General features: G+C 58.5%; 1 protein-coding gene across 1 annotated transcript; it reads left to right on the plus strand.

Moving 5' to 3' along the window:
- Window positions 1-3,317: 3,317 nt before the first annotated feature.
- WBSCR28 (Williams-Beuren syndrome chromosome region 28) lies at window positions 3,318-4,818 on the plus strand. The gene is made up of 3 exons (XM_004688031.1): window positions 3,318-3,389; window positions 3,977-4,411; window positions 4,528-4,818. The coding sequence occupies exons 1-3, from the start codon at window positions 3,318-3,320 to the stop codon at window positions 4,816-4,818; spliced, it is 798 nt and encodes a 265-aa protein (XP_004688088.1).
- The last annotated feature ends 7,001 nt before the right edge of the window (window positions 4,819-11,819 follow it).

Genomic DNA, 11,819 nt, shown 5'->3' on the forward strand with positions numbered 1-11,819 from the left:
GTGGGGGGGAAGGGCGGAAATGGAGACGCGACTCACTGCAGAGAAGGAACGGGGAATGGCGCCCTCTGGCGTTGGGAAGCGCAGAGATCACTCATAATTGGGTTGTCCCAACTGGTTCCGTAAGAGCAGGAGGGCAGCAAGGTGGGAAGCTATCGCCCAAGGTCTACTCAGTTAAGTAGCACCTCTATGCCTTGAACCTGGGTGTTGAGTAGCAAAGGGAAGGGGTGGAGGGCTTCCCGCAGCGGTTCCTGCTACCCTCCTGCCGAGCCGCATAGGTAGGGGTCCTCTATTCACTTAATAATTGAATACATATTTATGGAGCTCCCACTATGCACTCAGCACTGTTTTAGGCGTGGGACACCTTAATGAACAAGTTTCATGGTCCTGGTCTTCAGAAGTGGCTTCATGTGAAGGAAGGAAGAAGGTGAAGGGGTGTATCAAGTTTCTGGCCCCTGGGACTGCGAGGCTGGGGCTGCTAGTTAGGGGGAGGTCTTGGGTTGATGTCACTCTTCAGGGAAGACCTCCAGTCTGTCACTAGACTCACAGCCCTTGGGTCCCTGTGGCCTGGGCACCCACAGAGCCAGAGACTTGCTGAAAAAGAGCTTGGGGATCAAGATGAGGGTACTGGTGGGGTGGGGACAGCTGATCCCAGCTGAGAGGACACGGGTGTGGCATCCTAGTGGGGTTTAAAAGGAGCCCTGGGCTGGGCAGTGGGACAGCGAGGTCTCTGTGACTCTCCAGCTCCTGCCTACCCTACAGGGTCCAGGGAGTTTGGTCAGCAGGAGGTGGGGGATTATCAACTCAGATTCAGTGACAGTGGGATTCTGGGTTCAGTGATGTCAAGAGATGGTGGGGGACAATTAAAGAAGGGAGAAGAGAGAGGAGGGAAAACTAATTGCAAATCCTCGTTTTAGCCCCCACCAGCTGACTCCCTTCCCCACCGGCTCAGCCTCCCCACTTCTACCCTGGTCTTTTGTGGGAGTCCCTGACCCCTGCCTTGCCTTAGTTTCTTTCTCTGTTGGGAGAAAATTCTCCACGGGCCCCTTGTGTCTCTGCACTGTAACTGACTGCTCTTCATGCTGGACGATCTCCTAGGCTCCCCCCAGATCGGACAGTGTCCCCTTCTGTTGTCAAGTGTAGGCATAGTCCAATGTGATGATGATGCTCTCAACAGCAAGGGCAGATGGGTTTACTGCCTGTTGTAAAAGATTGGGGTCCGCGAAGCTCAGCATTTCTCTTCTGCAACCCTCTGGCCTTGTTTATCTCACCTGCTAGGAATTGGGACTCAGGGAACCCAGACAAGCTATTTCTGCTCTGGCTTTCTGCTGGTGGAGGGTGTAGTAACGTATCCACATCTCTGATCCAGGAGTCTCGTGGCTTCCCACAACTCTGACCGGCTGGCTAGCTGCTGTGCAGCCAGGGCAGCCAGGGGCCTCCATAGTCTTGCCAGCTCCACGTTCTGCACATTCTAGCATTTGTCCCCTTCTCGTCACTCCTAGCACCACAGTCCCGAGCCCAGGACCCCATCTCTTGTGCCTGGAGGACTCATTGTAGGCTCCCAGCTGATCCCTCCAGATCCCTTATGCCCCGTGATCTGGCTTCCTCATGCAGCTGTCGGGACAATTATAAAACCCACCGTGATCTCCAGTGGCCTTGCTGCTTCGGATCTCCAATGGCTCCTGTGTGGGTTTTTTTTTTTTTAAGATTTCTTTTTATTTAATTATTTATGCACACAAGAGCTGGACTGTAGGCCAGAGGTACGATGTGTGAGAGGATTCACCAGAGACAGTGTGGAGAACAGAACAGGTGGATCTACTGAAATACACTGCTGAGGGGAGCAGTGGGCGGGCCAGGAGAGGTCTGCTGCGCCATGTGGGTCATCTCCCTGGCCAGGGATTGAACTCGTGCTGCAGTGTCTGTGGATAGCTTCATAGTGCTGTGCTTTACCCCTGCACCACAGGGCCAGCTCCTGTGGTTTTGTGAAATATTCCATGACCCCATTTCCCTTGCTGACCTTATCACCCACCTTGTGCTCTTCTGCACGCCCCTTTTTATGTTCCAGCAATACTAAATTGTTCAAATCATGCTGTTCCTTTGCCTGGTTTCACCCACCATTTCACTTTCTTTTCTGGAAGATTCCTGTTTTTCCTAACTTACCTCAAGGAGGTCTTCTGCACCTAGTGACCCCCTGTGCTATATAGTGTTGGAGACATAGAGGGTGGGCTGGGAATGGCAAGGGCAGAGGACAGAGTGAAGGGACTTTACATGCTGCACCCTCCAAACCCTAGCTTTTGTGGGGGCTGGAGGGAAGAACTGTCCTGGGCAAAGGTCATGTTTGGCACTCTGGGGACATGGCAGACTGCCACGTACAGTTGGGCAGGTTGTATCCTGGACAAGGCTGCCTGGTTGAGGGATTGGGTGAGGCCCAAAATCCTGCTGTCTGCAAGTGCATGGGTGACACCCTCCTTTCCAGTCTGCCCAGAGGGGCCCTCTTTGCAGAACCCTGCTCTGGCAGCGACCTGTCCACCGGAGGGTGTGCCTTATCCATTTCTGAAAGGTGTGAGCGCCTCCTGAGCCCTCTGTGAGGACCCAGACAGGAGAGCCATGTGGGAAATGCTGTGACCCAGATTCTGAACTCTGGCATCTCAGCCTTTGACTCCGACACGCGGCTCTGGCCACCTCTCCACGGTGCTGTGGGCAGCCGGTGGCCTCTCCAGGCCCTGAGAGGGGTAGCTCAGCAAATTGCCCTCCTCCCAGATGCTAGAGGCCTCCTCTCCCTGCCCTCTGACCTCGTTCAGGACCCACTGGGAAGTCACTGCGATGTGAGGCTGAGGTCACACTGTGTCCCTCTGCTTTGTGACTGGGAACAACTTTCAACAAAATGCAAGAACCAGTGGGGAAGGGACCTGGCTGGATTCTCAGAGGCTCCTGCCAGCCTCGGACATGGTGTCCCCTGTGGGTTAGGGGCAAAGATTTCTACTCGTCGTAACCTTTGCGAATTTGGGAGTGAACAGGGTGTGGGATGGGATGGCCCGAACACCTTGTCTCACCCCTACACCTTCCAGACCCCCAGCTAGCTGCTGGCCCCTCGGGCTCCCTGGGGTGCTTGTGCCGAGCAGGTGGCAGCTGGTGGACGTGATGTCCCTAGGGGCAGTCTCCAACCAGGAAGGGACATGGAAGACACCCCAGTTTTTGTGCAGGGAAGGGGCAGCAGGCAGGTATGGCAACTAGGTCCCCATGGTAACTTAGCCCCCACCCTATGGTATCTGTGAGGTCACCTGCCCCTCCCAGCTGGGGGAGGGGAGGCAGGACCAGACATGGAGGCCATCTCTCCGGTCAGATCTGGCCTCCTGGGGTTTCTGCTCCTGGTAGCAAAACTCTCAGTGCTGGTGAGGAGGGTCGGGGGCAGTGGGGCAGGGACCACGCTCTGAAAAATGAGAGCGAGGACCCAGACAGGAGGGACGTGTGGGAAACGCCTCCTCCAGACTGGAGTACCGTTAAGCATCATTTATTATTATTTATTTATTTTTAAAATTTATTTATTTTTAAGACTTATTTATTTATGCATCAGAACTGGGTACCAGAGGTGCAGGGGCCGTGAGAGGCTTCACCAGAGACAGAGTGGGGAGCAGAACAGGTGGATCGACAAAGTACACTGCTGAGGGGAGCAGCGGGCGGGCAGGAGAGGTCTGACCCATGTGGGTCACCTCTGGGGCTGCGGATCGCTTGCAGTGCTGTGTTTTAACCTGTTGTGCCACCAGGGAGGGTCTAAGCATCATTTAAAACCAAAGGACAGAAACCCAAATGTACTGCGAAATGCCTTCTGAAGCGCCCTCTCCTTAGGAATGGAGTCCTGAGAATAGGGGCCGAGAAGGGTCCCACGTGGGGGAAGCGGACCTGGAGAAGAGGAGCCCTCACACAGGAAGGCCTGTCCTGGGGTGATGATGGTGACGATGGTCTCTCCCTCTTCCTGCAGCTGGTCCAGAACCGGGTCCATCTCTACAATTTCCTGCTCCTGAAGATCATCCTCTTCAACCACTGGCTGTCGGGGCTGACCTGGGAGGCCCAGGGGCCCTGTGGCCGCCAGGCCCACCCCCACCCTGGGCTCTCAGCCTGCGCTGTGGTCCGGGCTCTCCGGGCCGGGCTGACACTGATTGAGGTTCCTTTGTGGCTGCTGCTGCAGGGGCCCAGGCTGGTGTGGGCAGCTGTGCTGGGCTGTGCCAGGGCCCTGAGCCTGGCCCCACAGCGGCCTGGCGTCTCGGGGTGGCGGGGCCTGTCCGAGGCCACGTGGACAGACCTGCTTCTGTCATGTCTGCACAGCCTGATGCTGGCGGCCTTGCTGCTGCTGCTGCTGGCCTGGAGGCTGTGCCGGAAAGCCCACCGCTGTGGCCAGGGCTGGCCGCCCTGCAAGGTGGGTGGGCCCGGGCTGGCCAGGAGAGGGCAGGCCTGGGACATGGGCTTGGCCAGGGAAGGCAGGGGCATCTGGTCCCCGCAGTGCAGCCTCTGCCTGTCTGTGGCCCTCGCCAGGTCCTGCTGGAGAACCGCGTGGTGCTGGAGCTGCTGGAACTGCTGAAGCGCCTCTACTGGTGGGTGCAGAGCGCCACTGTGCTTACCTCCTGGCACCTGGCCTATGTTGTCACCTGGGCCACCTGCCTTGCTTCTCACCTTCTGCAGACTGCCTTTGAGCACACGGCCCAGCTGGCCCAGGATCAGGAGGCTGAGCCCCAGGACGCCTCAGGACCGTTGTCCCCACTCCCCGAGCCCTTGGCCCCTGAGGCTCAGCCGGCCCAAACACAGCATGGGGCCCTTGGAGAATAAGTATGTCTCCCTCCGCCTCTCCAGAGCTGGGGTCTCATTCTCCGTCCCTCTTCCCTGCTGGGCTGGAGACCCGGTCTGTGTGCGTGCATGTGTGACGTGCCTGGGTTCATGTGTCCACCTGGGTGAGGGCGTCTGTGCCCTATGGCTGCTTCTGGGAACAAATCACGCTCTATGAGCACCTGACAGGGGCCAGATAGCAACCATCTCAGATACTAAACCTGTAATTTTCTTTAATCTCATAGCAACACAGGCATCAGGTTTCATTAACACAGATGAGAAAATTGAGCAGCCTTGGGAGGCTGAATAGTGCTAAGGTCATGGAATAAGTCAGGGGAAGAACCAGCACTGGACCCTAATTTTTTGTAAGATGACTACAGCCTCTAAGTCCATGACCCTGGCTGTCAGATTTGTTGGTGCCCAGGACTTTAAGTCAGTTAGAGACTCTGGCCTCTGGGGGGTGCCAGGGCCTCACATTTCAGAGATTTAGAAAATTCCTTTGAGTAGTTACTTCTGAGTCAGTCTGCAAGGAGCTTGCCCTGTTCATTCTCACACTGAGCTATTCACTTTTCCCCTCCCCGTACATCGACTCACCTACCACCCATTCACACACTCATCCACCCCCCCCTCCCTTCAGCTTATGCATCTATTCATCTATCCATCTATCAGTATCTACCCACTCATGCACAATCCATCCACAAACCCACCCACCCACCCACGCATCCTTCACCCACCCACCCATCCTCCACCCAACCACCCATCCTCCATCCATCCACCCATCCTCCATCCATCCACCCATCCATCCATCCATCCATCCATCCAACCCATCCATCCACCCACCCAAACCACGCACCCTCCCACCCATCCACCCACCCATCCATCCATCTATCCACCCACCCACCCATCCATCCATCCACCCACCTACCCATCCACCCATCCCTCCTTCCTTTCTTCCATCTCCTCAGTCCCCAGCAGGACTGCTGAGGGGTAGCTCATGTGGCCATGTACGCTGAGGTTGCAGTGGGTCAGACCCAGACACTGCCCTTTGGTGAGTGATTCTCTGACAGGCTCATCCCCTCACAGCATCACCCTCCCTAGTCCAAGGGTGGGGTGCATATAGGAAGAGGTTCAAAGTGCTCTGTCCACTTTGCTCCTCTCTGACCCTCCACGTGCTGCTCCACCTCTCCTGCTCCATCCCTGGGATGTGGAGTTGAGACCTTACCTGACTGGGTGAGCCCAGTAAGAAGGCACCAGAGACAGTGTTGGGGCAGAGAGCTCACTGGTCCCGACTTAGGGGGAGCTGGGGCCCTTGACCTGGGCAATGGGTGGGTGCAGGATGCAGCTGAGCCCAGGACCCTGCTGCTCTGACATTACCCAGACAGTTGGTTCCCAAATTGCTGAGTGCTGGGGGTAGGGAGACTGTAGTTTTGTCAAGGCCTAACCCTTACTTCCTACTCAAGGAACTTCGTAAGGCTCACTCCTTGTGGTTATGTCTTGGGCTAAGTGCCCACTCTCAAGACATCCAGCTGAGAGGAGTCCTCAAAGGCGTGGAGGCAGGGGAGGGCTTGAAACAGACCAGGAATTGTTCCTTTGGGCTGGGGTAGCTGGGAAGGCTTCCTGTAGGAAGGGGCTTTTGACCTGGGCCTGAAAGAGAGGAATACATAACAGCAGTGCAGGGACAGGGGGAGTTTGCTGGCGGCTCACTCCAGACCTGCCCTTGTTGGGCTTCTTCCTTCCCTGGACCTGCTTTCCCTTGCTGCGGTTGCTGATTTGCACCCTGGAAGGGCACAGGCTGGATTTGGGGGCACCTGAGTGCACCCTGGAGGTGTCCAGGCTGGGGAGGTGAGGCGGGACTGAGCAGGGGAAGCGTGTGAGAGGAGGGTCTCCCACCATGAGCTCAAGACCGGAGGAGGCCAGGACTGGGGCAGACTCGCCGCCTCTATGACTGACCCGTCTCTCTCTCTGATTCTGGATGCGGCTCTGTCCCCTCTGGGCCTCAGTTTCCGTGTCTGTGCTGCGTGGGATGATTAGGTGATTCTGGTGAGACAGTCAGCCTTCGAGGCGCCCCACATCCTGAATGCCCATGCTGGGAGGAGCAGGCAGGGTCTTTACCAAGACCCAGCTTCCTGCACTTTAAGTCTCCAGGCCTTGAACGGAATTCTCCAAGGGTCTGGCGTCCTGGGCCTGGGACTTGGAGGGAGACAGGAGGGTGAGAACTGTCCTTAGATGCCCCCCACTCAGCAGACCAGGAACTGTGGGGGTCAGAAAGCCTTGGGTTCAACCCCTGGCCCCACAACTTCCTGGCCGTATGACCTTGGGCAAGTTCTTCAATCCTGTGAACTTCCGAGTCCCTGTGAACAGCACACCAACAACCAGGCGCCCTGGGGTGTCATGGCCTGGTGCAGGGAACTCAGTTCTCTCTCCCAGGCCTGACCCTTCTCGGGGCTATGGGGACCCTGTCCTGAGGCTGAGGGCAAGGGTGGTCAATCAGTCTGTCTCAGGACTGCGAGTGTGGAGGGGCCCTGGATTGCTGGAGGAAAACAAGTGGGGGGCGGTGGGGGGGGCCCGCGGGCAGGGTGGGGGGAGCTGGCTGGAGGGCTGGCCAGCAGCTCCACGCAATCTGTCTGCTATGCAGTCCCGGGCCTGGCCTGTATTTATTTATGCTGAGCGTGTATTTATATCAGCCCCTTTCTCATTAATAGGGCAGGAAATGGCTGGAATTGTTACATACCTGGCGGCCCAGGGGTCCCGCTCGGCCAAGACACACAGGGCCCTGGCCGCCCCACCACAATTGCGAGGGGCCCCCTCCTCAGTCCCAGCCGAGTCCCTGGCCTTTCACTGACCCCTGCCTGGAGCCCACCTCTACCTCACTGTGCCCTTGCTTCACCCTTAAGATGGGGGCTCATTTTCAGGTCTCTCCCTGCCCCCCAGCTCCAGACTGCATGCCAACCCCAGGACAGACGTGGGGAGGGGCTGTCACAGCGAGTCTCTCTCGGAGAATGGGGAAGACCCCAGGTGCAGGGTGAGAAATTAGGGTTCCCTGGCTTGGGAATGGGATCCTGGAGTTTGGGGACGGGTCGGGCAGAGGAGGAGGAGAGGTTGAGGGTGTCCCTTGGGGCTCTGCTCTCCCCTCGACTGAGCCAGTGTGCGCCTGGGTAGACCCTGTAGCTGCACCCCAAGGGACCCCCGTTTGGCGGTCTATATTTGCTAGCCAACAGAGACCCAGTGGGGCGAGGGTAGCGGGACTCATCCGTGTCCTGCCTTCTCGGCCACGATGGCTGAAGGAGGCTTCCATGCTCTGGCCCAGCAGCCCCTCCCCGCCCTCACACCACATTCTGAACCCAGCCAGTATCTCTCTCCAGGCCCCAGCCTTGGGCGAGGGCCTCAGGTGGGGCTGCCAGAGCCGAGAGGCGTGGCCCCTCCGCAGAGCACTCGCCTGACATAACCTATTAGTGCTTCTCGCCTCAGCCCGCTCCCCTAGCCAGCCTCCCCACCCAGGCCAGACAGTGTGGGACCTGCTGTCTGTCTCCTGGGCTGCGATGCCAGAACAGGCTTGGCAGGAGTTTGCGGGATGCCCAGCACCCCAGGGGTGTCTGTGCTGTTCACCCCTCCCCTCAACTGGGCTCAGGGGCTGTTACACACCCAAAGGCCTCCTCTAAGCTAGGCCTTCTGGCAGTTGCCCATGGTCAGGCGGCCTGACCTCTGACCTCTGCCTGCTAGGGCCACACGCCCTCCTGGGCCACTGCATGGGCATGGGGATGAAGTTTAGAGGGCGTGGGGCATCCCGAGTCCTGACTCTCAGTCAGCTGCTTGGGTCTGGGGGACCTGACCTCCTGCAGCACCTCACATTGAGAAAGGGGCTTCTGGGAGACTTTTGGCTGGTTTCCTAGGCTGGAGACGTCTGGGTGGTGGGCGGGCTTGCTGTAGAGGTTTCTGGGCTCCCTGGGTGGCCCTCCCCTGTCTGGGGCAGATATTCTCTGTGGGGAGGGGAGGGAAGCTCCTCTGAGCTCCCTAACAAAGGCTCTCCCCCAATAACAGTTCAAACACCAGCCTGCAGAGCCCCCAGCCAGAGACCACGTCTGGGTCAGAGGCAGGGACCTGCTGTCCCTCCAGCCTTGGCTGGCCTGGCTGTGTGGCTCTAGACAGAGCTGGCTTCTTGGAAACTGCCATCTATGAGAAGTTGCCCCCAGGACCTGTGGGGCACCAAGGTGATAAGGGACTCGCAGGAGGCCAGCACACTGGGGGGAGTGTCAGTGAATGGGCATCCCGCTTTACTACATCAGCTTGGGGACTTACTCTCTGGGAGGTTGGCCCCGTCCTCTGTCCAGCTGGACTCCTGCCTCCCACTTCCCAGGTGCAATAGCAACATCTGGAGTAGGGGGAGTTGAGTGGTGGGGCTCCTAGGCTCTAAGCCTGCCTCTTTCAAGAGTCTTCTAGGGCTGAACGGTGTCTCCCCAACCTGGGGATCTTGACGGTCACAGCAGCCCTTCCTCCCACTCCTCGGTCAAGGTTACCAGAGTTGCCTAATGATATGGGCTGAGAGTGTCTGAGGCTGGGGAGAGGTAGGCAATGAGCACCCATCCCCTGGAGATACCTGTGGAGATACCCTCTGCTCTCCCTGGGTCCTGCCTGGCCTTGTCTATGTGACCCCGGGCAGGTGCCTGGGCTTTCTTCCTGCTGTGCACTGAAACATGAGCCTTGACCTCTACAGTTTCTGTGTTGGGTGTTTTTTGCAAGCTTTGAGTCCTTCTGGGCCTCTGGGACCCTGGGCTGAGGGCTGGGCTGCTAGGACGGGAGTGATAGGAGAGGCCCCTTGGCCCGGCCCCCAAAGCCCCATCTCCTTAAGCCCCAGCTCCCTGGGCCAAGTGCTGAAGCGGAGCCCTACAGCCACTCTAGCTCAGACCGCACACATCTGGAGCTGGGTCCCACCCCCACTCCAGGCCCACATCTGGAGCCCAAAGTCGGCTAGCTGGCTCAACACGGAGCATCTGGGCCCGAAGTGCCTGCTCCCAGGTTAATGCAGCCCATCTGGACCCCTGGCTGCTGCTCCACCCCGTCTCCACAGTGGAATGCTGGCTGCACATCTGGAGGGCTGGAACCCCGAGGCGTCCTGCCTCAGTCTGTGCCCTGCTGGGTCTGGAGTGGGTGCCACCTGGGGTTCCCTGGGACCTGAGGTGGGGGTCCTGTGTTCAGAGGGCTCACCCTTCCTCTTTGGATGACACAGCTCTCGGGGCTTCTCCTGGGGCTGCCTTGGGAATAGCTTAGCATTGACATAATCTGGACACACGTTCCCCCCCCCCCCCAGGAGTGGTGACAGCTGCCACTCTGCACGAACTCACTCGGCAGTCTCCTGGCATGGCTTGAAAGAGCCTGTGGGGCCCCCAGTGTCATCTGCCTGTCCGCCCCCTCAGGGGGTGCCTAGACACTGCAGGATGGGCCGTCACTGTGGGGGACTCTGCTGGGTCCCTGTCACGAGCCCACCTCACACGACGCGCTCGCTGTCTGTCACTTCCCGGGAGCCCTTCCTCGTCCGCCCTCTTTCTCCTCCAATATCCGAGTTTGGCAAGAGGGGGCCCGACGTCTCCCCAGAGGCCTCAGCTCAGAGATGAGAGCCCGGAGAAGCAGGTCACCCGAGGGAATGGGGGCTGGCATGTGGGAAAGCCCACCTCCGGGCCAAGGGGCGGCTGGCAGGCGGGTCTGCTCGGAGGAAACTTCCGTGCCGTGGGAACTGTCCAGCAGCAGCCGGTCTGCTAGAGGCCCTTGCGGACTCTGCCCTGTTGATCTCCCCGGGGACCTGGGACCCCAGCGAGAGGCAGAGTGTGGGAGTCTTCAGCCACTATCCTTGAGGCAACGAGCTGCCTGTCACAGAGGGATTCAAGCTGGGGGGGTTCTCACTGCCAGGAAGACAGAAGCTGTTCTCACAAGGATCCCACAGCCGTGTTGGACAAACTCCTGGCTGTGCGATGCTAGGATTCTGAGCTCTTGCCTTCTCCCATTCTGAACTTCAGTGACATGGTGGGGGGGAGGCCACGTTCGGCGTGCGGGTCATGGAGGAGGCGGGGAGAGGGGCGCTGGGAACACAGAGGCCCCGCAGCCTCCCTGCCCAGGATGTCAGCTCTGGAAGCTGCCCAGCCTCCGAGGCCTGGGCTATGAGCACAGAGCCCAGCGATTCTGCATCCTGTGGCCAAGCTTTATCAGAGCATCACTGGCCCCGATTGAAAGAAACCCTTTATGGCTGTAGCCTCCAGTCTGGGGGCCCCGGAGCAAGAGGCAATTTAAACCACAGAGCTTCATGCCGCCTGCTGCACCTCCTTACCCTTGGAAAATTTGAGTCAACAAACATGCAAGACAGAGACACAAATAAAAAATAATGAGGGCTAGCATTTACTGAGTATTCACGATGGGCTAGATAGCGATCTGAAGGCTTTACTGTGTTAACTCCTTTGTGCCTCCCTGTGACGGAGCTGTATTTGCACGAACCCATTTTACAGATGGGAACCTGCTGTGTGAGGGCCTCTCAGCTACTGGGTGGCAGAGCTGGACTCCAGTCTGGCTCCAGAGACTGTCTTCCGCCACTGCTCCTCCCTGCCTCTCTGTCCTCAGGGTAGATGGAGGAGCCAGACCGCAGAGGAGGAGATGGGCAGAGGGCGGCCAGCGGGAGGCTCTCAGGCCCTGGGCAGTGATGCTGCCCCCTTGCCCCGGTCCAGGAGGAGAAGAAGCAGAGCCTGCTGAGTTCGGGGGCCAGCCTGTCCCGTCTCCCCCAGACCTGGGTAAGCTGTCCGGGCATGGAAGGTCAGCCCTCAGCCCCCGCCTGCTGTCTTGACGAGATTTCTCAAATCAGAGACAGACCATGTTTTCTGAGACCACTGGCCAGGGCCAGAGCTGCTTCCTCGGGCCCTTCTAGAAGGCAGGAATCTGGGGCTCTAAGCGTCCACCGTGGCTCTCCCTCTGCTCCTCATCCTGTGGGGCACACCTGGCTCTGAGGTGGTGGCACCGTTCGGGTG

The sequence above is a fragment of the Condylura cristata genome, unplaced genomic scaffold (genome assembly GCF_000260355.1).
Source record: "Condylura cristata isolate star-nosed mole 26May11 unplaced genomic scaffold, ConCri1.0 scaffold00024, whole genome shotgun sequence".
Lineage (NCBI taxonomy): Eukaryota > Metazoa > Chordata > Mammalia > Eulipotyphla > Talpidae > Condylura > Condylura cristata.

Excerpts from the sequence above, each read along its gene's own strand:
- WBSCR28 (XM_004688031.1), top strand. The coding sequence starts at position 3,318 with ATGGAGGCCATCTCTCCGGTCAGATCTGGCCTCCTGGGGTTTCTGCTC. Across the intron at positions 3,390-3,976 it reads TAGCAAAACTCTCAGTGCTG|CTGGTCCAGAACCGGGTCCA; the intron begins GTGAGGAGGGTC and ends CTCTTCCTGCAG. Across the intron at positions 4,412-4,527 it reads AGGGCTGGCCGCCCTGCAAG|GTCCTGCTGGAGAACCGCGT; the intron begins GTGGGTGGGCCC and ends GGCCCTCGCCAG.